The sequence below is a fragment of the Saccopteryx leptura genome, chromosome 1 (genome assembly GCF_036850995.1).
Source record: "Saccopteryx leptura isolate mSacLep1 chromosome 1, mSacLep1_pri_phased_curated, whole genome shotgun sequence".
Taxonomy (NCBI): domain Eukaryota; kingdom Metazoa; phylum Chordata; class Mammalia; order Chiroptera; family Emballonuridae; genus Saccopteryx; species Saccopteryx leptura.
In genome coordinates this window covers 162,598,096-162,623,556 of record NC_089503.1, presented here as the reverse complement: position 1 = coordinate 162,623,556, position 25,461 = coordinate 162,598,096, and the positions used below count along the sequence as shown (strand labels likewise).

Genomic DNA, 25,461 nt, shown 5'->3' with positions numbered 1-25,461 from the left:
AGTGAAGCTCTCTAAGCTGCCTTTGCCCAGACCCGGCTTCTCCAGCCATCAGGGCTTCCTGACCCTCCTTGTCTGTCCCCCCTTCTCGGCACAGCAACCAATGCCTTTTGGGTACCGGGCAGGGTTTGGGGTCAGGTCTGTCATGTGTCTAGGTGCCCGAGGAAGAAGCGTCTTCCACAGAGCTGAGTCCCTGAATCCCTCCCATTCATTCGGCCAATCTACTGAGCCCTGCGGCCCAGTTGGGGCCAGTCACAGGCTAGCCAAGGGTTGGGCAGTGCTCTGGTGCTGGACCAGGGTCTGGAGGACCCACGGGCTGAGGTTGGCTGGGCAGGGAGCCAGGCCCGGTGGGAACCCTGGAAACTGACTCCCTTTTGGGCCACAGTGTTGTGGCTTTATCTCCTGACCTACTTCCCGAGGCAACCGGATCCTTTTAATGCTGTTGACTTCCATGAGCTGGGCCCTCTCTCAGTGCCAGGAGAAGTGGGGCTCTCCTTTCTTCTGCCCAGTGTCTGGGGTGGGGGATGGGGGGCATGGACTAGAGCCAGGTCTGAGCTCATTTGTCACCCGGCCTATCTTGCTGCCCTAGCGGCCTCCAGCACAACCGCATCTGGGAAGTCAGAGCCGACACCTTCAGCCAGCTGAGCTCCCTGAGGGCCTTGTGAGTACTCACAGCACAGGGGGTCTGGGGGTGCTCAGAGCCACTGCCCTCCTGATACCGACAGGCACACAGCCCGCTGCTCTGCATTCCTGCCCTGGTGTGCACACACATGCATGTGTGCACGCGCGTGTGTGTGCGCGCACACTCACACACACACACAGGAGGGGAGGTGCCTCCCCAGGGGCCGTGAGGCTCTGAAGCCCGGCTGCGTCCCCTTTCCTGGGGCCACAGGCAGGTCATGGTCTGGCTAAAGGTGCCCCCCTAGAGGGCTCAAGGCAGCTCAGATAGGGAAAAGTGCAGGAGAACCAGGACAAGAACAGTAAGTCCTCTGAGTGTCATTGTCCCCTCTTGTCTACCCTCTTTGTCCACAGGGACCTGAGCTGGAACGTCATCCAGTCCATCCACCCTGAGGCCTTCGTGACCCTGCACTCCCTGGTCAAGCTGTAAGTGCCACTGTGGGAGCTGCAGAGCAGTGGGGACAACAAGGCCACCCCCAGTGGGGACCTGCGTGGATGTCTGACCACACATCCTAGGGACACAGGCTCTAGCCTCATCAATCACTGTGACCGTCTGACAGATGATGGAGCCTGGTCAGCAGAGAGCCGGCCCCTGGGTCTGGCTTGCCATCTGGGGATGCAGCCTCGGCTTCCCTGCACCCCACTATGAAGGCCCCCTAAGATTGCCCAGAATACCTCCAAGGCACAGGAGGTGGAGCAGATGGGGGATCCAGAGTCCTGCATGGCATTGCTGTTGAGGGCTGCCCTCCCAGGTGGCAGGGACCGTAGGTTCTCTGCATTACGTAGGACACAAACAGGTCGCGTGTCATGCTGGCTGCATGGCCGTGATGTCAGAGCTGGAAGGGCCTGTGATGGGGCCACACCCTGTGTTGAGGTTATTCCCTGTGCAGGGGGCTGCCTGCCAGTGGGTCCTGGAGGTGCCCCCTCCCCCCACAGGATCATCCAGGCCACCCTCACTTCCCGGGCCACCTGGCACTCACAGCATCCCACCATCACCTTGGTGCTCTCTGCTCCTGCAGACAGGCAAGAGCATGTTTTTATCCCTTTGGGAGAAGAGGACACTGACATTAAGCCAGACTTGCGGCCAGTTACACGGGGTGGTGGCAGGGGAAGACTGCTCATGGCCCCAGCTCTGGTTGTGGACAGGAGTGCATGACTGAGCCCCTGTGTGCGGCCAGCAGGCCTACTCTCCAATCAGCTCTGGGCTCTCATGTTAGGGATGGTAGGGGGACAGGGCCTCCCAGATGGGACTTGGACCTGGCATAGGACCTGAGGTTGAGGGGCTCAGTCACCTCTGGACTGGGATGTTCCCTGGAGGACAGTGGGCACCAGTATTTGATGAGTGGGTGAGCTTGTGTGGCTATGGCTCTGGTGGTCATCTCCCCCAGCACTGAGAGCTGTTTTCCTGCCCCGTGACCAGCTAGCTATCCTTTGCTCCTCTCTGGCTCTGCCCAAGTGTGCTGGCCACACCCTCAGCCTGGCCCTGTCCCCTGCAGTCCCACAACTGCCAATAACCCTGTTAATCCACTGTCCTAGGGACCTGACAGACAACCAGCTGACCACACTGCCCCTGGCCGGGCTTGGAGGCCTGATGCATCTGAAGCTCAAAGGGAACCCGGCTCTGTCTCAGACTTTCTCCAAGGACACTTTCCCAAAACTGAGGTAAGGACCTGGCTTCCCCCACGCAGAGAGAGGTCTGTCCCAGGGCAGCTGAGCGACCTGGAGGGGCAGAAGGAAGCCACAGGAAAACCCTGGTGGCTGACAGTGACAGGGGGACTCCTGCCTCCCCTTCCAGTCTCTCCTCTGTGGCACCTCCCACCCCGGCCCAGCCCCAGGGGATATGGACAGCTGGGAGGACACGATGGTGGGAAGGCTCCCGCACCTCCACACCCCTCACCTGTACTGCGCACCAAACTGCCCATCCTCACTTGGGCAGCATCAGGGCCCCTGGACCCAAGGCAGAGTCTGGAGCACTGATGAGCAGAGAGCCAGTGCCCAGCCTGTCCTGGTGCTGGTGGCACCAGCCTCCCGCGCAGCGCAGCCTGGATGGCCCGAGTCTCGTCAGCTGCATACTAGTGACATGCTTGGGGGCACCAGCCCTCCCCTCAGAGGGCACACATCCAGCTCTGGCGTGCCCGCGGGTCAGGAGACAGTGTGTGGGTGTCCGTGAGAGCAAGGACAGAGGTCACTAGGAGCATCCTATCTCCTCACATGTGATGAGAGAGGTGCTGGCCAGGAGGAGACAGAGTGTGAGCACCGTGACCCTGGGCGAGTTGCTTCCGCCCTGTGCCTGCTAAGGGAGTCTACTTCCCAGCTCAGTCCTCAGGATGAACGAGGAGCAGATGGGACCTGCTCAGACCTCAGAGGCGGGGGCTGGCTGCACCACGCACACAAAGGCCGGGAGGCCACGTGCACAGTAATCCGGTGCTTTAGGGTCAAAGGACAGGTGCCAGGTGCCTGGGCTGAGACCCAAAATATTCCTGAGACCGCTGTGCCCCCCCCCCCAGGATTCTGGAGGTGCCCCATGCCTACCAGTGCTGTGCCTATGGTGCCTGCACCAGCTTCCTCAAGGCCCCCGGGCAGTGGGAGGCAGACGACTTCTACCTGGAAGACGAGGAAGCTCTGAAGAGGCCCTTGGGCCTTCTTGCGGGACAAGCCAAGAACCACTGTGAGTGACAGGGGCCCTGGGAGGGGCAGGGGTTATGTGGGGATGGGGAATCAGAGAGGAGGCTGGGGACCCCGAGTGGGAACCCAGGGAGGACGGCTGGAAGCCTGGAGGACACGACCCCTGTTTCACCTCATCTCCAAGGCCACTCCGCAGAGGGGCTTGGGGGAAGGTGACAATGGTGACAAGCCCTTTGCAGCTCACAAGGCTCGTCACACCTGCATCTCTCATGACACCCTTGCCTGCGTGGCTCTCAGGGGCCTGTCCATTTGAGGGAGGGCATTCTCAGAGAATGTACCCATTTCCTGGTCAGCCTGAGCCGCGTAGGATTAGATGAAATCAGTTAAGTAAAACCTGCTTCCGAAAATATGCCCCCACTATGTCCCGGCGTCCAGAGGAACAAACAGTGCAGTTGTCCTGCCACTCTAGCCAGCTTGTGGGTCAAAGAGGGACACTTCCAAGGCCACCCGATGCCAGAGGGCCTTGCCGAGAAGGGCCATCCCTGCACAGGCTGTCTTGGCCAGAAGAATCCCTGTTTCTGGAAGATTTGGGTTAAAAGGCGAAAAGGTGGGGGCAGTTGGCATGGGGGTCCTGAGGGACCACCTCCTAGTATGTCTCAAGGGGGTGGGGAGACAGGGACCTCACGTGCTGGAACGCAACAGAGGAGGAAGGAGAGGAAACAGCCGGGTTCTGCATTTCTGTCTCTGAGACCCCTCTCCACAAAACACCAATGGAGGAGGGAACAGGAAAATCAAATCTAAGCGCGTGAGGAAAACCTCTCCCACAGTGTATAGACTGGGCTCTCAACCAGATGCACCATCACTAGCCGGTTGCCTTGGACGAGCTGCAGGAACTTTATGAGCAATTTCCTTACCTGTAAGGTAGGACTGGCATTGCACAGCCTCTGGGCAGGATTCAAGACCACAGAGGGTGAAGAGTGTCCGCCCCTCTGGCTGCCACACTTCTTCACTCTGTGCCTACTGCTGCTTGGGGCGGGTGGAGAAGGAGCTGGGCCGGCTCTGGGCAGCCCCTCGGTTTTCTGCAGGGTTGTCTGGTTGTCTGCGTGCTTCCCCAGAGGCTGGAAGGAGGAATGGAAAAACTTCCCTTCCTCAAGGTGAAACTTTCCACCAGGCTCAGGTCTGGAAGAACCAGAGGCTTCGGAAGTGGGCTGCCTGCAGGTACCAGGAGCGAGGGCTGGGCCCCACTTCCTGTGGGAGCTCACGAGCCCCGGAGGGGAAGCCAGAAGCTGCTGCTGCTGTCAGCCTCTATTTCCTCCTCGTTTGAAGAGTGGTTACTCAACACCTTGGCTGGGACTCTCCCAGCCTCAGACAGACTCCACCGGCCTCAGCCCTTGTATTTCATTTATGCATCTTGACTTCAAAGTGTGGCTGAGGTCCATTCTGGAGAGTCAGAGCGGGTGGGAGGAAAGGTGGGGAGAGAAGGAAGTGCAGGATGGAGCACAGCTGCCGCCCCTTGGAGTCCAGGCCAGGGGTAGCTGCACACCTCAGTCTCCTGGGAGCACTCCCAACGCAGGTGTTTACCCGTTAGGTGGGGAGGAAGGGCCTGCACAGGAAATATACCATGTGGGCCAACAGGACAAGTACAGCAGTCACCTGTCTATCCCCTGTAGCCAGAAGAAGAGCCCCAGGGCGCTGGCTCTCAAACCTGCTGCACAACGTGCAGGAGTTTCATCTGCATAATTTACAAAATGTTTTAGATCATTTCAAAATTCCCATAGAATTTGTGGATTCTGAGATGTCCCACCCTTGCAGCCCCTATTTAAGAAACATTGTAACGGTGAATAAGAAAAACATCCATTTGTTTGAAACACGTTATAGAATTTTTTAACAATGTATTCTTTTAATCCTATTTTCTTTGACTGACAGACTTAGAATAGAGCCAAAAGGGTGGTTGAAGATGACTTCACCTGCCTTTGCCTCAGTGTAGATGTGTCCCTTCTCATATTAGGGACTGTCTGCCTCAGTGTCACCAGGGACAAGGCTTCCTATCCCCCCACCTCCAACCTAGTCCTGCCTGGGAAAGCCTCGTGTCCAGCTATCAGGCTCTGTGGTCAGACACCCCTGGCTGTGGATGCTGCCCTCTTGCTCACTCGCCCACGGGCTGAGACCTGGGCAAGACACCTGCCTTCCATGGGCATGTTTCCTCTCTGTCCAATAATGTCAACAGACACTTGTGCACGGAGCCATGACAGTGATCCTTGTTTGTGCCGTAAGCTCCTCGAGGTCAGGGCCATGCCGTGTTGCCCTGACAGTGCCTGTGCCCGACACACAGCAGACACTGGGTTTGGCACACGGACCTCCTCACAGCTTTTGGACAACTCTTAATTGTGGAACTCATTTGTGTTAGTAAGAACTGGGACTTCTCCACTTGAACCCTAACTTGCCTCCTCTTTCCATCCACTGATTTTCCTTGTTCTACTGTGTGGGTCCTCTGGGATGACACAGCATAGGAGAGCAACTCCCGACTCCTTCATGCCAGAGGACTTCATGCATTCTGAGGACTCACTCTCGCCTCCCCAAGCCAAATGCCCCAGCTGCCGGACTATCTCCCACAGGGCCTCTGCTCACTGTCTCTTGGTCACCTTCTCTGTACACACACTCTAGATCACTTCTTCTGTCTTAAGATGTCCTTCTTAACACAGTTCCCGCATGGATGGGGGGTGCTGGGCTGGCACTGAGGACTGGCTGTCCCTCCCCTAATGCCAGGCAGCAGCTGTGGACCCTGGCCATGTGGAAAGGACCCAGAGCTGAGTTACAGGGAGAGCAGACCTCTGTAAAGAGCCAGCTACACAGATGACCCACCCACGGGTTACACCCAGGGGCAGAGCGCATGATCAAGGCCCCCGGAGGGGGCTGTGCTGTGCAGAGGGATGCAGGGGGCTTTGTAAAGGGGTGGGTGTTTTGAGCCCAGGGCCCCAGCCACTGTCTGGTCTCTCCATCAGATGACCTGGACCTGGATGAACTCCAGCTGGAAATGGAAGCCACGGAGCCACAGCCCAGTGTCCAGTGCAGCCCTGTTCCAGGTAAGGGGGTGCTGCAGGAGGCAGGGGATGCAGGGTCATCCTGGCATGTTTTTGGCCATGCTGCAGGCACTCCTGGGGACCAGAGGGACAGCCTTTTTCGGTGAGCAGCTGGTGAATGCTCTGTCCATGAAGGTGCTGTCTCTCTTAAATGCCCCTCCCCCCCAGGGTGGGCATCTAACCAAGGAAGCCCCTTTAGAATTTAACCTAAATCCATCAGCTCTAAGAAAGAAGAAAGATCTTGTTCACTTGGTTCAACTCACTCTCAAGTACCGAGAGGGAAGCATTCCCTTCCCTTGGTGCCACGTGCACAGTGCCCAGGCCAGGACAGCAGCTGCTCAGATAGGCTGGAAACAGTTGGCAGGGGCTTCTGAGTGTCACACCACGTCCGTGTTCCACTGTCCCACCCCTGTAGGTCAGGCCCTCCGCCCCACCTCTGCAGCCGAGGCTGAAATCAGTCCTGTGGGCACACTGGCCCTGCACGCTCGGTGGCTGCAGCGTGCCCTCTATTGGCTGCCCGGGCAGGTGCACGAACGCAGAGGAAACCAGCACATTTTTTTGAGACCTGGACAGAAGTTTCACCTCCAAAAACCTGTAATGAGCAAGTGAAAGAAGACACATCAGAGACAAAGTCCAAAATGACCATGACCTTGCTTTAACATGGCTCATACGAATGTCCAGATAGACCATGGCCTTTCCCTATGGTGGATATTTATACAAACATAAGGGAATGGAGAAGGATACTTGACAACATTTTAACTTTTAAAAAAAAGAATAAAAGCTATTCAGTAAAGCCCCAATGTAGTTTAAAACCGTATATGTATATGTATATGTATATGTATATGTATATGTATATGTATATGTATATGTATATGTATATGTGTTCTTAGTGGAAAGAAGCATATCAAAGTAAAGAGTTCTCTCTGAGAGGTGGGATCTTAAGTACTTGTGATTTTTCCATGTTATCGTTGACAAGTTTTCTATAATTACCATCTGTTGCTTGGTCATCAGGAAATAGAAATGTTTAAAAAATGGCTCCTAAATTCCTTTCCAAGCCCCAAGCTGTGTAGCAGTACATTGCTGAACAGGAGCATGAAGCTGAGAGGGGTGGAGGAATAATAGTCCAGAGTGACGGGGTCACTTGAGGACAGGACCCAGGTGCCAGGTGGGAAACACCAGGCTCTGACCCCTCAGCAGGGCCAGACAGGAAACCCAGTCTGTGAGCTGTGCGCCCCAGACACGGACAGACGCTATGTATACTAAAGGTGGTCTGTGTCCTTGTCACAGAGCCAGGGTCAGCCTGGATGGTACCTGGTTGGGGCCCATCCACAGCGGGTCCTAAGTGGCTCCCTGGGTCCCAGTGGGGTGAGCAGAGCCTTGGCTGCAGCGTGTGGCTCTCTGGGCAGCCTCACACCTCTGTGTCTTTCCTCCAGCCATGGCCCAATCCTGAGGTCCCATCCATTCCTCTGCACCAGCCTGCCCCTTCCTTCCAAATGATGCTCGTTTGGCAAGACAGGTTTGCTTGGCCCTTCCTCGCTGCCTGGACTTGCACCATATTGGTCTGTGCTTTGTGTGTGTCTTTATGTGTTTCTGTTCTGAGTGTGACCCCAGCCCCAGCAGGGTTCCCAAAACCAGCTCAGCCTTCCTGGCCTCGTCCCCAGGACTCATGTCAAGTGATCTGGGCCCAGGGGTGATGTCTGTCTGGTCCTTTCTCCACAGGCCCCTTCAAGCCCTGCGAGTACCTCTTTGAGAGCTGGGGTGTCCGCCTGGCCGTGTGGGCCATCGTGCTGCTGTCTGTGCTCTGTAACGGGATGGTGCTGCTGAGTGTCTTCGCAGGGGGGCCTGTCCCCCTAACCCCCATCAAGTTTGTAGTTGGTGCCATTGCAGGGGCCAACACCTTGACTGGCATCTCCTGTGGTCTCCTGGCCTCCGTGGATGCCCTGACCTTTGGCCATTTTGCTGAGTATGGGGCCCGCTGGGAGTCGGGGCTAGGCTGCCGGGCCACCGGCTTCCTGGCCGTGCTTGGCTCCGAGGCCGCTGTGCTGCTGCTGACTTTGGCTGCTGTGCAGTGCAGTGTCCCGGTGTCCTGTGTCTGGTCTCACAAGAAGGCACCTGCCTTGGGCAGTGTGCAAGCAGGGGCGCTGGGTTGCCTGGCACTGGCAGGGGTGGCTGCAGCCCTGCCCCTGGCCTCAGTGGGGGAGTATGGGGCCTCCCCGCTCTGCCTGCCCTACGCCCTGCCTGATGGGCGGCCAGCCGCCCTGGGCTTTGCCGTGGCCCTGGTGATGCTGAACTCCTTCTGCTTCCTGGTTGTGGCGGGTGCCCACATCAAACTGTACTGCGACCTGCCGCGGGGTGAGCTGGAGACTGTGTGGGACTGCGCCATGGTGAGGCACGTGGCCTGGCTTCTCTTCACGGACGGGCTGCTCCACTGCCCCGTGGCCTTCCTGAGCGTGGCCTCCGTGCTTGGCCTTGTTCCTGTCACCCCCGAGGCAGTGAAGTCTGTGCTGCTCCTGGTGCTGCCGCTGCCGGCCTGCCTCAACCCCCTGCTCTACCTGCTCTTCAACCCGCACTTTCGCGAGGACCTGTGGCGGCTCTGGCCCTGTGACCGTGCCTCAGGGCCCCTGGCCTCCACGGTGGCCAGCCACCTGGAGAAGAGCTCCTGTGACTCCACCCAGGCCCTGGTGGCCTTCTCCGATGTGGATCTCATCCTGGAAGCTTCTGAGGCTGGGCGGCCCCCTGGCCCAGAGGCCTATGGCTTCTCCACAGGGACCCTCATCTCTTGCCAACAGCCAGGCGCCCCCAGGCTGGAGGGCAGCCATTTTGGGAACCAGCAACCCTCCACAGATGGAGAGTTGCTACCGAGAGCAGAGGGGGCCGCACCGGGCTGTGGGAGCTTGTCGGCCAGCAGGAGCGTCCAGCCCTCTGGCTCAGCCTTTGCCTCCCACGTATAAATGTCCCTATCCTGGTGTCCCAACTCCTTCCCACCCTCCATGAACCATGGCTGCTTGTAAAATAAACATGACCCACAGCTGCTCTGTGGTCCGCAGGAGGATGGCCCAGGCTCCAGCGCCCTGGTCGCCCATGGCCCGTCACTGGCATGTGCTGCGTGTCCCGGTTTCCTCTGGGCCATCCTTCAGGCCTCTTCCCGGTCACTTCTGAGGCTGCCGCCAGAAGTCTGTCTGGAAGTCTGTCTGCTTAAGGCAAAGGGGGCTGAGCAGGTCCAGGCTGAGAAAGGCCTGCAGGGGACCACCAGAGGAACTTGGGCATCTCCCCTGTGGCTCACGGATTGGACACAATACGTGTTCTGTGTCCCATTAACCTGGACCTGTGCCATGCAGAGACGAGCCTGGGAAGATGTAACACAAGAAGTCCCCTTCTTAGAGGGTCACTGTGCATTTCAAGGTGGTGACAGTGCTGACTGTTCCTGCTGCACTGAACTCTGTTGATGGCCTTGAACCCAGCTCCCCAAAATGTTTGGCAGCAGCTTTGTTTGCCTGATTGGTCTTCGTGGAACAATGTCTCAGAGAATTTAGCCCTGCTCTCTCTCAGGTGCCTCATCTCTGTACCACCTAGTGCTACTCAGTAACCCCGTGAGACGCCACTCATCCTGGAAGCTCCTGGGATGAAGTGGGGGATTCCATCCGCCAGCAGAGACTCCACTCTCCACCTGCGAAGGATGAGCAGGAGGCTGCCCATGTGGTTCTGGCCTTGGCCCCCGGCACCAGGGTAGTGCACAGATTCCTCCCACCTTCTTCCCTAGCCCAACGACCAAAGAAGGGGGCAGCTCCTGGACCCTGGCAGGTGCACACAGGCCAGCCTGTGGCTGTTGGCTTCCCTCTGGCCCTAAGTTGCCATCCGGTGGTTTTCCATCATGTCACCTCTTGCCAAAGCCTGATCTTCCCTTTGCATCCTGGGCCCTGCCTTCCCTGTGGGGCAGGGAGCCCGCAGCCAGCACACTAGAGGGGTGTTTGTTGTGTGAACTGTAGGAAGAATCATAGGAATTGGGTTTCTGGGGGCCCTTATGAATTTGCTGCTCACCCGATGCCTCTGAGCATCTCTGAGGAATCCCCTCCCCACCCCAAATGCACTCGGGATGAGAATGAGAGAGCTAGGCCACTCTGCACACAGAGAGAATCTGGGTGAGACCTGTCCCGGGGCATCCCAACATCAGTCCCATCAGGACAGGAGTCTGGAATCTGCCCCTGAAGGGAACAGGGTCCCCTTCAAGTCCAGGTCTGTAGCCAGCCCCCCGGCCCGGGGCGAGTGTCCAGCCTGGGACAACAACCCCGAGAAAGCCCTTCAGGTTCACAGCCCAGCATCCCTGCTCTCCCGCTGCTGCTCCCAGACCTCCAGGCGTGGGCACAGGCTGGAGACACGAGGCCGAGACTGTGAGCGGAACAGGCGTTTTCCTCATTTTCGTCCAAGCAGCTGAGTTGCCCAGACTCTTGCAGGCTCTGGAACTCATGTGTTGGCCTTGTGACCACAGGAGAGACCCCAGGTCTATAGGGTCAGCCTCAGGACAAGCACTCGCCAAGTGACATTGCACTCATTTGTTGGGTGGATATTGGAAACGCCTGCTCCCCAGTCCCAAGGGCTGATGGACAGCCTTGCATGGAAGGAGCCTGCTCACTTTGGGTGCAGAGATCAGGTAACTTACGTGAGAGGTGCTCACTGAGGTGCCTGGGGACAACAGAATTGGTGTGATTGGGAGCCCTGGCTTCCAGGAAGTCAGCCGGCCCCTCCTCACAGCTGCTCCTCTCATGTAATCGTGTCCCTTGGGGTCAGGAAGGAGCGCTGGGTGGGGTGTGGAGTGCAGGTCATGTGCTGGAGTCCAGCAGTCATAGGACCTGTCCCCTGCAGGTGGCCTCTCCCACGGAAGGTGTTGGAGCTCTTCGGTTGCCGTCTCTTGGGTGACCACTATCACGACACCATAAGGGCCTGAGCATGGACCCAGGCTGGCCCTTTTGGTTGGGGGGAGGTGGGAAGGGAGTGGAGATGTCTTTCCTGAACTACTTTCTTTGTCAAAAAGCTTGGTAGCCGTTACCTGCTTACTAAACATGCGGCGGCGAAGCCCAGGGCCTGTTTGTGACTCGAGCGAGTGAGCAGGTCAGCCCTTTGGTTGTCTCCATTATGATCAGGAAACCAGGAGGGTTTTGTATGACTTGGATAAACATGGAGTCAGAAACCAAGTCATTCAATGCGTGTCTATGCATTTTGTTTTGTTGACAAAAATCTGAAATGTTGTCCGTGGGGAAGAATTCATCCAAGGCCTGGGGTGGCGGAAAGCAGGAACTGCTGAGCTGGTGAACGCTGCTGGGCTTGGGTGCTGCGTCCTCTCCCCAACTGGCTTATGGAGAGCTTTCAGTGGTGGAAAAACCAGGGTTTCTGAAGCCCCTCGGACATACCAGGAGGAAAAGCCCCTGAATTCGGTGCTGAGATTTGAAGATGGTGGCCTTCTCTCTGCCTTCCTCTTCCCACATAGAGTCCCAACCTCCTTCCCAGCTTTCCTGTCCAGGAAGAATGAAAGGTTTGAGGACTGGGAGGAACCTGAGTGACCGAGGTGCCCGGAGGTCACCAGAGCCTCCGTCCTTCCTGGCTCATCTTGTAACTACCTCTGCTACCTCCGCTCTGGGCAACAGCTCTCCCACCCCAGGCTCCAGTCTCCTCCCTCTGTGGCCATGTGAAGTGTGAGACTTGTTGAGGTGTAAATATTTGGAATCTTCTGTATAATAAAGCTCAGTGAAGTGTTGCGTGTGTCCCTGGGCAGCTATCTCTGATGGATGTGGGTGTGGCCACGGAGGGGGGCTGTCTTGAGGAGGGTGGCCTGGTGTGCAGACTCATCTTCAGCCAGTCCTCTGCACTTGGGCACCTGGGGCCCAGCCAGAAAGGCACAGGGTAGAAGTTTAGAGGGACTGGAATCATGCCACTTGCCCTTTGTGCCTGGCGCTGAGCTGGAGAGTGAATTATGTAAAGAAAGCAGAAACAAGAGGCTTCCTGTGACTCAGACCCAAGCCTATTCCTGGGGTCTCCTGACATGGCAAACCCCAGAGACCAACTGGCTTTTCTCCGTGGGTCACCTTGCTCCCCACTCTCTGCCTTGGAAGCTTTCTCCCCCAAACCCTGAAGTGGGAGGCACCATCACAGAGTCAGGGGAAGAGTTTGGTTCATCAGAACCCACAGTTAGGGGACTGAGATGCCAGCCCCTGAGTTGTGTCTGGGCTGTACTGGCCCAGCACCTGACACCCTTCTGAGATGACAAGATGTGTCCCCAGGAGCACCTGTCCTCCCCTGAGAACTCCACCCCTGAGCATCCACCCTTCTTTCTGGCCCTGCTGCAAGAAGGCCGTGCAGTTGCCCTCCTTGGCTGTCTGGGCTGAGTGAGAGGTGGAGATGGGCTGACTCAGGAAACAGGGTTTCCCAGGAGGTCAGGTGTGGAGCACCGGGGAGGCGGCCTCTCAGCAAACCTCAGATAGGAGCAGTGGGCTGGGCCTCGCAGGTCTGACACTGAGCCTGCTCTGAGATTTGGGGGATCTGCTTCTCAACCACCACTGATGGCTCCTCCGTACCCCCTTTATTTAAAAAGCTGTCTGTAAATTTAATTTTTGAATAAGTAATGCTGTCACAGAAAACATAGACCTCTTAAGTCTCTGTCTTCTCCCATCCCTACTGCCCACTTCCCAAACCCTCCTGGCTGCCCTGTTCCAGTTCCTTATGTAACTTGACACGAATGCAGAGTGAAGCAAATTCTCATCTTTCTACAGTGGGAGGAGCCCCCCTGCTGCTCCCTCACCTGCTGAGGGAATTCAGAGACTTTTCCAGACCAACGAGACCGCACTCCCCTTTTTATAGCTGCTCATACCCCTGCCCAGATGAGTCATAGGTTTTGTTTCTTCCCTTCTATGCACCTGCTGGTTGCTCAGCCCCCTGTTCTTGTAAACAGTCTGCAGCCCGTCCCCGTGGGGGCATCACCTCACCAGTGCTGGGACAGCCCTAGGTCAATAGGCGCCAGCAGGTCACCTTTGCTGGGTGGGCAGGCACTGGGGGCCAGGTGGTAGCCTGAAGAAAGCCAAGGCTGAGTCACTCCACCTGCAGCATGTCAGGGCATGTTTGTGATCAGGTGCACTGGGTGTGGAGGGCAGGCCTCCTGGAAGCAGCAGCACCAAGGCCAGAGCGGGAGCCAAGACAGGGGAGCCTGCATCCCTGTGCCCCCCACCAGCGACCACGTCCTGGTGGCAAAGGGGTAAGTGACCCTCTGACGCAGATGGCGGCTGCCCTGAGTAATGTGCCTCAGCTGACCCTTGCTTCTGCTGACCCAGTCTGTGTTTGTTCACACTGCTGCTGATGGTGCCACGCTGGTTCCCCACGTCCCCACTCTTCTCAGCCATGCCTGCAGGCTTGCGCATTGGTTCCCTGGCTTACGGTCTTGGTTCCTCTTGGTATTTCCCACGTGGTGTCCTGAGAGATGGGTGAGACTCTCACCAGCCGGCGTCCTTGTCCTCACCAGGCCAACTCCTAGGTCCACAGGCAACTGGCCCACCCCTGTCTGCCCAGGTCCCGTCCAGGCCAACTGAGCTCTAGTGTGAGTGAATGCTTCATGCGTGCGGGCTCACTGAGCGACAGCTTCTGCCTGGACTGAGCTGTTTGTGTCCCTGAGAGCTGCCCGGTGACAGCTGGCACACCAGGCCTGGGCTGGGCCTTATGCTGTCCTTTCTCTCTTGAAAACCCACATCACAGTCCTTGTTCCTGTGGGTAAGGCCCTCTGCCTGGGCCTCTGCTGCTCTCCGACTTGGCCCAGGAGGAGTTCAGCCTGTTGTCCCAGGTGGAGGGCAGCCCAGGCTGCCCAGCCATCCGGCTCCCTGTGCACAGGGTGGGGCCTTGAGTGGGCTTGCTGGTGAAGCTGTGGCTTTGTTTTGCTCAGGTGAGTTGTTAAGAGTTCTGTCACCTGCAGATAAGCCTCTTTGCACCTCTTCCTGCGGCCCCCTGCCCACAGCAGGAGGGGAAAGAGGGCAGTTACTCATGAATGGGAATGTGGCTAGGCAAAGCTTGTCCAGATGGGCCAGCAGGAGGGGAGAGCGGTCATGGCAGGCGGTCCCTCCAGGTAACCTAGACCCTGGTTGGCAAACTGCGGCTTATGAGCCACAATGCAGCTCTTTGGCCCCTTGAGTGTGGCTCTTCCACAAAATACCACGTGCAGGCGCTACCTCGATAAGGAATGTACCTACCTATATATTTTTTTTATTCATTTTTAGAGAGGAGAGGGAGAGAGGGAGAGAGAGGAGAGAGAGACAGAGAGAAGGGGGGAGGAGCTGGAAGCATCAACTCCCATATGTGCCTTGACCAGGCAAGCCCAGGGTCTCGAACCGGCGACCTCAGCATTTCCAGGTCGACGCTTTATCCACTGTGCCACCACAGATCAGGCCTACCTATATAGTTTAAGTTAAAAAAATTTGGCTCTCAAAAGAAATTTCAATCGTTGTACTGTTGATATTTGGCTCTGTTGACTAATGAGTTTGCCAACCACTGTCTAGGACATCGGCATGAGGGCTGGCAGAGGGGAGGGGCACGAATGGGGGGGATGAGCAGGTGACAGAGGCTCACCTTGTGGATCTTATCACTGCACCTGAGCTCTGTAGGCTCTGCCCTTGGAGGTCTTGGGTAGTGTCAGAGCCTCAGGACCGGTGGACAGTCAGCAATGGGAGACACTTCTCACTTTGTAGGGAAGGAAGCTGGGGGGAGGTGGCTGCCCATGACCCCAAGCTGCTCTGTGGAATGGAGGAGATGGATATGTCAATACTGGAACAGGGTTCCCTAAGGCATTCAGGAGGACTCTGGAGTCAGACGGGCCTGGCTCTGGTCCCAGACCAACCATCTGCTTCTGTGTCGTCATTGGTAAAATGGGGATGAGGACACTACCTCAACGCTGCAGGCTCCTGACACCAGAAAAGGAGAATTTTTGTATGAAGACGCATGTGCCTGGCACTTAGTAAGACTTGGGGCTGTTAGCTGCTCAAGTCCCCAGAATGTGGGCTGTCTGGGGGCCACTCAGAGTGAAGCAGTAGAGGACCTCAGGGCTACTCCAGGTGGAAGGCGGTGAACCTGGCAGGGAGCTGGCTCGAGCCTGTTGGTGATGTAGGACCGGCAGCCCTGAGGGATTAAGCTGCCCAGCATGTCCTGAGGTCAGTGGGGGTGGGGGGAGGAGCAAGACATCCCCCAGGAGGGACCACTGTGCTACTTGCCCTGTCCTGTTGTCCCTCAGACATAACTCCCAGGTCAAGAGAGGACCTAGCCTGACCTGTGGTGGCACAGTGGATAAAGCTTCAACCTGGAATGCTGAGGTCGCTGGTTCAAAACCCTGGGCTTGCCTGGTCAAGGCACATATGGGAGTTGATGCTTTCTGCTCCTCCCTTCTCTCTCTCTCTCTCTGCTCTCTACAATGAATAAGTAAATAAACTTTAAATAAAAAAAAAAAGAGAGAGGACCTAGAGGCAGAAACTTCAGCCACAGGAGGTCACCTCTGCTGGAAGATGTGGAGAAAGCAGCCAGTCAGGACACTGAGGCAGAGTTGCACTGAGACTGAGTTACCCAGTAGTGGTCCTGATTGAAGCTTGCAGGAAATGGAGGGAGGCGGCGTGGCTAGTAGAAACAGTTGGAGAGGGCGTGGGCACTCTGGGACTACGGCAGGAGGTGGGGGGATATCCTGAGGAGCAAGGACAAAGCAAGTGTGCTGCTTAGGGCAGGGCAGGTCTGTGCCCAGCACCCTGCTCTGTTATTCTGCCCCAGAACTCCAGGCTAAGCAGCAGTGGCCGGTGGCAGAACATTCCTATTTAGATGTTTGGGGAGGGGAGGGTGCAGAAGAGGGTTCTTGGAGTCTGCAGTTTGTGTGACCAGTCATGAGTGTCGTCTTTCCTCTTTAATTGGGGGGTTGGGGTCACTCAGTTCGCCTGTCCTAGGAACAAAGGTGGGCAGAGGAGACAGCCTAGAGTAAAAGTAGTTCCTGGGCTTTAGAAAGAGAAGTTACTGGCTTGAGAAGTGAGTTTAAGAATGTGGTAGGTCCTGGCCAGTTGGCTCAGTGGTAGAGCGTCGGCCTGGTGTGCAGGAGTCCCAGGTTCGATTCCTGGCTGGGGCACACAGGGGAAGCGCCCATCTGCTTCTCCACCCCTCCCCCTCTCCTTCCTCTGTCTCTCTCTTCCCCTCCCACAGCCAAGGCTCCATTGGAGCAAATTTTGCCCGGGCACTGAGGATGGCTCTGTGGCCTCTGCCTCAGGCGCTAGAATGGCTCTGGTCGCAACAGAGCGACGCCCCGGATGGGCAGAGCATCGCCCCCTGGTGGGCGTGCCAGGTGGATCCCAGTCAGGTGCATGCAAGAGTCTGATTGCCTCCCCGTTTCTGGCTTCGGAAAAATACAAAAAAAAAAAAAAATGTTGTAGAAGCTGGGGAGTTACACAGTGGGGGGGGGGGGGCTACAGAGGGAATTTCTATTTTCAGGTTGATGTCATCATGTCATTAGTGGATTACACAAATCCGGTCCTTGTCTTCACAGCCTTGAGTGTGGTATCACACGTGTCCTGCTGCAGGCTGCGTGAGGGACACGGGTGATTCAGGTAGATGAACGGGAACTGCCCGTTCAGAGGTGGATTTTCTGTGAGGGTACCTTGCAGTGGCAGTCACTACGCCAGGACAGACAGGGACATAACAGTCCTAACACCTGCCTTCCTCACAAAGTCTCTGGCTCAGCACAGCAACCTCTTCCACTTCAACTGATTGCTGTTTGATGTTTTCTGTCACCTAACAGTGAGGTCCAATTGTGTCACAGAATCCTGAATGGGGAATGCAGGTTCAGCACCAAGCTGTTGCGAGGACTTGCCTTGAGATGGAGCTGGGGACAGAGGGGGACTGTAAACACCCCCATTAAAATTTGTACACTTGGGCCCTGGCCAGTTGGCTCAGCGGTAGAGCATCAGCCTGGCGTGTGTAAGTCCCGGATTCGATTCCCAGCCAGGGCACATCGGAGAAGCGCTCATCTGCTTCCCCACCCCTCCCCCTCTCCCTTCTTGCTCTTCCCCTCCAGCAGCCAACGCTCCATTGGAGCAAAGTTGGCTCGGGCACTGAGGACGGCTCCATGGCCTCCGCCTCAGGTGCTAGAATAGCTTCAGCCACTATGGAACAACGCCCCAGATGGGCAGAGCATCACCACCTGGTGCGCATGCCGGGTGGATTCCGGTCAGGCGCATGTAGGAGTCTGTCTAACTGCCTCCCGGCTTCTAACTTTGGGGGAAAAAAAACAAACAAAAAAACCCAACAAAAAACCAAAAGCTTGTTCATTTGGTTAATCCCCATCCGATTTCCTCACCAGGGCATTCTAAAACACGAGCACAAAACTGGGCACAAAGTAGGTGTTCAATATGTATCACTGGGCAAGTCAAAGCTCTGCCCCAGACATTCTAACCAGCTGGGTGATCACAAAGGGAGAACACTACCTTATCTCCCCACATGGTGCTGAGACACCTGGACCCTGCAGCCTGAGCATAACTGACTTGCTCCTGGCAGCTGTCCTGCGTCCACAGCAACCACCCAGGGTCCCTAGTGATGTTGGCAAGTTGGCAAAATAAAGGACAATTCTGGCTACTTGAACATTCTCACTGTAGCTCTGGCCAGTTGCTCCCAGACACACATTCAGGATAGACATTGTAAACCTTCAAAACGATTATTTATTTTTCAGGTTTAAAAGGGTTCAAATGTACAAGCATGTACAAACACACATGTACAAGCTAAAAAAAAAACAACAAACTCCACTGAGATCAATGCAGAGCAGAATGTATGAATACACAGGTCTGTTTTACAGGACACAGAAACAATACAGTCATCAAATAGAGAGCACTGTAGAGAGGTAGGCAAACTGAGCTTTCAGACGAAGACACCAGGACAAACCCTAAATGCTGGGGCAGAACTTCTTCTCTGTGCCTCCCTGCTGCCTGGCCATCCTCTTCCATGCTGTGCTGTGTGCTTCTAAGCCACCGGCCACCGGTGGGCATCCAAGCCCCTCTTCATCAGCCTACAGAGCGAAGCCCAAGGTTCATACCAAGGCTACGACAGCACAGAGCCCCATGATATCACCTCCAAGGACTTCTTTGCTGCCTCCTGTATGTGGCATTCCCTCCAACGGCACCATCCTCCACCTCTTGTGTGTTTAATTCTTTACTTTTTCCCCCAAGTGACACTAATTGCTCTGAGCTGAAGCTCAAGGACATTATACTAAGCAAGAACCCGATGTGCTCATTCCTGCACTCCTGCAGTTTGTGCTTCATGAAATGAGGAAACTCTCCGCTTAAACTGGGGAAGCTTTCCTCTCCCGAAGATGGTCTGTTCCCCTCCTCCTGCCCCCTCGCCCCTTCCCGACTCCTGCAGATAGTCACTCCCCAGTGTTAAAAAAATCTTAGAAAAAGAACAGGTCACCGCTCATGGTTCCATGCTGCCCCAATAACACAAGTCACCCAGTGCTGCCTGCCCTCTAGTGTTGTCACAGGGTGACGACTGTTAGGAAAAACCCACTGCTGGCTGAGCCACAAGGCTATTTTGCTAAGTTATTATTTAGGAGGTTGCAATAGCAGAAAGAGCCCCCCCCCCCCCCCCCGCCCCAGCCACTCTGAAGTATCGTGCGTACAGATCTGGTTAATTCATGCTTATACATATCGAATGCACACCCACTTCACAGACCAACAGCAGCAAGAAATGAGAGCAATGCAAACACGCACCTCCTGCTTCTGCTGTGCATGCTTCTCCGTCCACTGACGGGCATTCTTGAGGAAGACGGGCCTGTTATATTTAAACTCTGAGGACTAAGACACAAACAGAGAAAAGCGTCAGCAGACAGAAAAAGGATTGCAGTGCTCAGCTCTGGCTGCCTCGCCAACGGAGTCAGAGGCACAGGGAATGGGGACCTGTGTTCACAGGAAATGGGACACTTACAATGTCGGCCATGAGTGGGTCATCAGGGTTGGGCTCCGCCATGAGCAGCTGAATGGAGGCCAACACTGTGGCGATGTTGAGAGACGGCCTCCAGGCACCCTGCACACACAGACAGCAGCTGCGTTGTGTGGCCGAGAACGAGACTGAAATGCCTCCCTGCCAGCCACATACACCGTGGTTGGCCCTGCACCCCACTCACTCTGGGTGGCGTTTTGAGGACATCCAGGCAAATCCTCCCAGCGGAATCGATGTTTGGGTGGTAGATTGGAGTCAGGAACCGGATCTGAGGAGGTTCAAACGGGTATCTTTGAAAGCACAGGGCAACAGAAACATTTTATTACAATTGTGCTTCTTGATACACTACAGACAGCTTCCTGGTGGCTACTCCAGAAGACAGCCTTTGAAATCAGGCAAACCTTTTCTCCCCCAAAATTCTTATTACAGAAATTTATAAGCAATAGAAAAGTGTAGAAATAACATATTTAAAACATTCATATAACCACCACCTGGATCAGGCCACTTCACCGTCTGAATACTTCAGCATTAAGTCATGATTAGACTAGAATTAAAATCCATGTCCTTTAGCGACTAGGTTGCTCTGTCTTCCAATAATTGTGCTTTACCCTGTAAGTTTACAATCTAATTCACACTCACCTCTCAGGAACGATCACTTCCAGTGTGAATACACCTTTTTCATAAGGTGTGTTGGCCCCACCTATTATTTCTTAAAAGGAAAAAGAAAAAAGTTGAGAGGTGATCGGATGACCTCCGCTCCACATCCCAGTCCAACACTCTATATCCACTGCACCACCGCCTGGTCAGGCCCTGGATGAACTCATTTACCACACCACATAGACCTAATGAAGTCAACGGTGTCACAGAGAAGCTGGGTGGGGACAGTAATACTCAGGGCTGTGCCCAGTCCTTGGAAAGCACTGGGCATGGATCAAACACAAACTGTAGATTTGCTTCGTTTGCACTGTAGCATGGTAACCATTTCTGTTTCCTGTCTGGCTTCACAGATATTTGAGGTGCTGATCTTTGGTCTAAACACCACTTCAGAGCTGATATCCAAATCGTGGCTACAAATCAGCAGAAGGTACAACAAAGGGCAAAGAAGAAATCGTCTAGCCTGACCAGGCGATGGTGCAGTGGACAGAGCATCGGACTAGGAAACAGAGGACCCAGGTTCGAAACCCTGAGGTCACTGGCTTGACCGCAGGCACATCCAGATTGAGCACAGGCTCATTGGCTTGAGTGTGGGATCACTAGCTTGAGCGTGGGATCATAGATATGACCCCATGGTCACTGGTTTGAGCCCAAAGGTCGCCAGCTTAAAGCCCAAAGTCGCTGGCTTGAGCCCAAAGTCACTGGCTTGAGCAATGGGTCACTCACTGTGCTGTAGCCCCCGGTCAAGGCACATATGAGAAAGCAATCAATGAACAACTAAGAAGCCGCAACAAAGAATTGATGCTTCTCATCTCTCTCCCTTCCTGTTTGTCCCTATCTGTCCCTATCTCTGTCTCTGTCACAAAAAAAAAAAAAAAAAAGAAATTGTCCAGTGAACCTTTTATAAATGTAAACAAATCAGGGTACAGCTATGACTGGCACTCTGACGTCCTGATTGTTCCTCATGTGAGAAGACAGATTCAGTACAGCCTACAACAGGGTCGTGGGTCATCTCCCGACTGGATACCTACGTGCTCGCAGATCATCCATCTGGTCTCGTTCATGCCAGCACGTGATGCCTGGAGGTGGCTCAGTGGCTAGCAGGTTCAGCTCTCTCTTCAGACGCGAAGCCCTCTGCATGATCCACTGGTCACGGGCGCCCCCTCAGCTCACTCCGCCACACTAAAAGCTGCCGGGACCCACTAGGAGAAAGGGGGCAATACCAAAACAGTCAGACTCATGACTGGAGTTTTTAGCACATGGTTTGAATTTAGGGAAGGACGATGGATTCCTGATGTAAACCCCAATTCCCATATGGCAGTCTGAATTTTTTCCATTTTCTTCTTGTTATCTATTCAAGCAAACACATTTAAAATATAAGGTACAAAAGATTCGAAAAGTTCTACGAACAGCAAAACAGTAGATGTTTTCAATTTATGTGTCTCCACTGATAAATGACAAACTCATTAGGCAGAGCCTGGGTCTCCTTCTGCTTGCCCCTGGACCCTCAGCATGCCTGGCTCAGCAGGGACCGACACATAAACTGTGGGAGGAGCAAGGACAAGGACATGGAGTCATCACTCTGAGGTATTTATAAGCTGATGCTTAACGGTCTAAGGCATTGGTTCTCAAAGTGTGCACCAGGGCACACTGGTACGCCCTAGAAGATTTCCAGGTGTGCCCTATAGTATTCCAGAGAAATATGTGCCTGTTGGGGACCAAAAAACCAACAGTTTTGGGAGACAGAGGTGTGGGGAATTGGCTGTAAGCTGACAGTCTGCCCAACCCCCCACCTCATTTGCCTGATTAGGTTGCAAAAGGCTGTTAAGCTTTGGTGCTGGATTGTTTACACTACCTCCCATGTTCCCCGGAAAGACTGGAGGCAAGTTTCTTCTATCCTTTGCTGGGGTAAAGTTAAGATGATATGTATGGTGGGGGTTTTCTGCACTTGGTAAAATTCTTCGGTTGCCTTGGAAACATGATCAAAGATCTCATTGATTTGCTAATGACCCACTTTGCCCTTTAAATAAAACAAGATGCGATTTTTAGGCGCACTTTGTTCTTGCCAGCAGCAATTACAGGGCCCTCCTGACCCGTATTTTCTTAATTCCGCACCATTCCCACTCAGGACCTGGAATGACTAGCTGTGCTGGTTCGCAGCATGTGCCCAGATACAAAAATAAATATAGTTACTCTATTATACCATTTCATTACGGAAATACCGCTCTTTTTGTTAACACATCATTATTATATTTATTAACAACATTATATTATTTTTAGATAAATACACCCAAATAAAATGAATAGATTTCTCAAAAAGAAGCGTGATATTGAAGAATCTGATTCTGGAAGTGAGTAAAGTTAAGTGTAAATATAATAGGACTTGAAGGCTGATGGGCAGAATTTAATTTACAACATTTTCCATCGCTTAAAACTGAACAATACAATTAGATTAGAAACCCATTCATGGAAGTTTTAAGTGATTTTGGTTTAACATTAACAGAAGAACTGGTTATATCCACTGATCATGGATTGATGGTTAAACATAAGGAATTGTCTCTTGAAGCCTTTTGGATTTCTATAAAAGAATATGTGGCAATATCTAAAACAGCTTTGACTATTTTACTACAATTTTCAACATCCTATTTATGTGAATTAGGATTTTCTACTCTCAACACAATTAAGAGTAAAAAGAGAGAAATTCTTCAATGTATTGATGAGGAAATGAGAGTTTGCCTTTCAATATATGCCCAAACATCGAAGAAATTGCTAGAACACATCAGGCTTGCATTTCTCATAAACACAAGAATGAAACAACACATTCGCACTGGGACCTGCTGAATTTACTAAATCTTACTAAGAATGTATCTCTCTCTCTCTCTCTCTCTCTATATATATATATATATATAAAGATAACTTTTTTGTCGTTTTTTAATTTTTTAACCCCTTTTTTATGAATTCTAAAAAGCATAACTAAAAAATGTAACATAAAAATGGGCCCTGGCCGGTTGGCTCAGTGGTAGAGCGTCAGCCTGGCGTGCAGGAGTCCCGGGTTCGATTCCCGGCCAGGGCACACAGGAGAAGCGCCCATTTGCTTCTCCACCCCTCCCCCTCTCCTTCCTCTCTGTCTGTCTCTTCCCCTCCTGCAGCCATTGGAGCAAAGTTTGCCCGGGCGGGCGCTGAGGATGGCTCTGTGGCCTCTGCCTCAGGTGCTAGAATGGCTCTGATTGCAACAGAGAGAGGCCCCAAGATGGGTAGAGCATCACCCCCTGGAGGGCATGCCAGGTGGATCCCGGTGAGGCGCATGCGGGAGTCTGTCTGACTGCCTCCCCGTTTCCAACTTCGGAAAAATACAAAAAAAAAAAAAATGTAACATAAAAATGTTTTTTAATGTCAGAATAAATTTAATTTTGTCACATTTATTTTGTTTAATTACCATAAAAGCACGCTTGGACTTTATATTTTTTTCTTTAATATTTGACTTAATTATTTTAACATATTTCTCAGAAATTTGTATATAGTGTGCCTACACGTGTTTGTAGGATTTTAAATGTGCCCTGACTTCAAAAAGTTTGAGAACCACTGTGCAGGCGTCCCCAAACTACAGCCCACGGGCTGCATGCAGCAGCCCCCTGAGGCCATTTATCCGACCGCCCCCCCCACCCCCTGCACTTCCGGAAGGGACACCTCTTTCATTGGTGGTCAGTGAGAGGAGCACTGTATGTGGTGGCCCTCCAACAGTTTGAGGGACAGTGAACTGGCTCCCTGTGTAAAAAGTTTGGGGACCCCTGGAAGGTGTAGCCCTCACTGGTTAGCTCAGTTGGTTAGGCTAGAGCATCATCCCAGTGCCCCAAGGTTGTGGGTCAGTCCCCAATCAGGGCACATACAAGGGTCAACCAGTGAATGCATAAATAAGTAGAACAACAAATCGATGTTTCTCTCTTTCTTTCTCCATAAAATCAATTTTTAAAAAAAGGTCTGACATACATGTAAATAGAATGATTTTTAAAACCGAAACTAACAATGCTAATGATGAATCCACTTGGGTGGTGGGGTTGGTAACTCCACATGGCCTATCCACAAATAATCAGTATATTCCTTCCCTTTTAATCCCTCTGCCCTTCTATTCCAGCTATAATTTCTGTACAAAATGTAACAAAAACTGACAGCATATGACAAGATGCCCAACATCATTAGCCACTAGGGAGATGTCAATTGAATCCACAACCACAGACTTCACAACTGCTAGGATAACATCACAAAGATAACACTTAAGTGTTGGGGAGGATGTGGAGAAACTGGAACCTTCCCCTTGTTGGTGGGAATAATGCAAAACGACACCACCTGCCAGGTTTAACAGAGACGACCTAGTGATCCCTCAGTGCCACGCCCAGGTTTATAATCAAGAGAACTGAAAATACACGTGTGAGCACACATCTGTACTCGGATGTTCACAGCAGCATTGTGTGTAACAACCAAAAAAAGGGGGAAACAACCCAAATGCCCGTCAGCTGAAGAATAAACAAAATTTAGGTTTGTGATAAGTGTATAAAATGGCTTCAAATCTCGCATTTACAGCATCACCAAGGATCTGAATCACTCACATTTCCAATTATATTTTACAGCACTTTATGACGGAAAAAAATTCTGTAGTAAATTTGAAGATTCAGAAAGGACTCCGCGTCTGGCTAGGTGTCTTCTCCACTCCCCGACCGCCCGAGCCCGAGGGCCCCTCCCCTGAGGGAACCCCCACGCCACGCAGGAGCAAGACTTCCCTCAGACCCACAGGGGCCCCCACAGGGGCCCAGCAGGGACCGACACCAGCCCCTTCTTTACCGTCACGGAACTCCTCACAGCGCCTCAGCCCGCCGACCCGCCGCCACCCGCGCAAGCGCGAGCACAGGAGGGCGTCGACCCGCCTCCCGCCCGGTGCGGGTTGCAATTGGCTCGCAGCAAGGCGGGAAGACGAGCGCCACCGCCCATTGGCCCAGGCTTTGCGCCCGCGAGTTCAACTGGGAGCGCGCGAAGCGGCGGGTTCAGGTGCGGCGCAGGCTGACCCAGGCCGGGCTCACTGCGAGCGGCAGCTGCCGCTACGAGGCTAGCCGCCTCGTCGCCTTTTGCTATTCGAGCGGAAGGAGCTGGAAGCCAGCTCCCGAGGGCCAGTGATGGGAGCGGGGAGATGCCATGTGCAGCAGGGCGGCCGCGGCACTTGTGACGCGAGGAGCCTTCTGACCCGCTGGTGGACGTTAAGGTTGCGGATTGAGCCTAGAGATCGTCCCGGCCGTTAGAACGGGCGGGCTGCGGAGGCGGATCCTGGCTTGCGGAAGTCAGGACAGGACTCCGAGGCGTGGATCCTGCGCCGGGAGCACCCGTGGGCAGCTAAGCCGCCCGGTGGAGGCTCGCAGCTGGTGGACCCCAGAGGTCTGGGCTCCGGGAACACCCTCAG

At 54.0% G+C, this 25,461-nt stretch overlaps 2 protein-coding genes and 1 long non-coding RNA gene across 3 annotated transcripts in view; 2 read left to right on the top strand and 1 right to left on the bottom strand.

Moving 5' to 3' along the window:
• LGR6 (leucine rich repeat containing G protein-coupled receptor 6) overlaps positions 1–12,060 on the top strand; it is a 70,340-nt gene extending 58,280 nt beyond the window's left edge. The window contains exons 13-18 of the mRNA XM_066379494.1: positions 587–658; positions 1,030–1,101; positions 2,212–2,337; positions 3,183–3,343; positions 6,303–6,383; positions 8,100–12,060. Coding sequence (XP_066235591.1) covers positions 587–658; positions 1,030–1,101; positions 2,212–2,337; positions 3,183–3,343; positions 6,303–6,383; positions 8,100–9,331 — 1,744 coding nt within the window. The 3' untranslated portion in view covers positions 9,332–12,060. The remainder of the gene's footprint in view (positions 1–586; positions 659–1,029; positions 1,102–2,211; positions 2,338–3,182; positions 3,344–6,302; positions 6,384–8,099) is intronic.
• Positions 12,061–13,516: 1,456 nt separating this feature from the next.
• LOC136401377 (uncharacterized) lies at positions 13,517–21,038 on the top strand. Its single transcript, XR_010750511.1, has 3 exons — positions 13,517–13,620; positions 16,866–16,981; positions 20,369–21,038. It is a non-coding gene; the product is annotated as an uncharacterized lncRNA (long non-coding RNA).
• On the bottom strand, positions 18,102–24,910 carry UBE2T (ubiquitin conjugating enzyme E2 T). The gene is made up of 7 exons (XM_066379506.1): positions 24,852–24,910; positions 21,047–21,217; positions 20,001–20,070; positions 19,546–19,651; positions 19,347–19,445; positions 19,133–19,216; positions 18,102–18,432 (listed from the first exon to the last, which is right to left on the bottom strand). Exons 2-7 carry the CDS (start codon positions 21,153–21,155, stop codon positions 18,310–18,312), a joined length of 591 nt encoding a protein of 196 aa, XP_066235603.1. The 5' UTR covers positions 21,156–21,217; positions 24,852–24,910; the 3' UTR covers positions 18,102–18,309.
• Between the last annotated feature and the right edge of the window lie 551 nt (positions 24,911–25,461).

Excerpts from the sequence above, each read along its gene's own strand:
- UBE2T (XM_066379506.1), bottom strand. The coding sequence starts at position 21,155 with ATGCAGAGGGCTTCGCGTCTGAAGAGAGAGCTGAACCTGCTAGCCACT. Across the intron at positions 20,071-21,046 it reads GATGGATGATCTGCGAGCAC|AAATAATAGGTGGGGCCAAC; the intron begins GTAGGTATCCAG and ends TTTCCTTTTAAG. Across the intron at positions 19,217-19,346 it reads ACCCACTCATGGCCGACATT|TCCTCAGAGTTTAAATATAA; the intron begins GTAAGTGTCCCA and ends TTTGTGTCTTAG.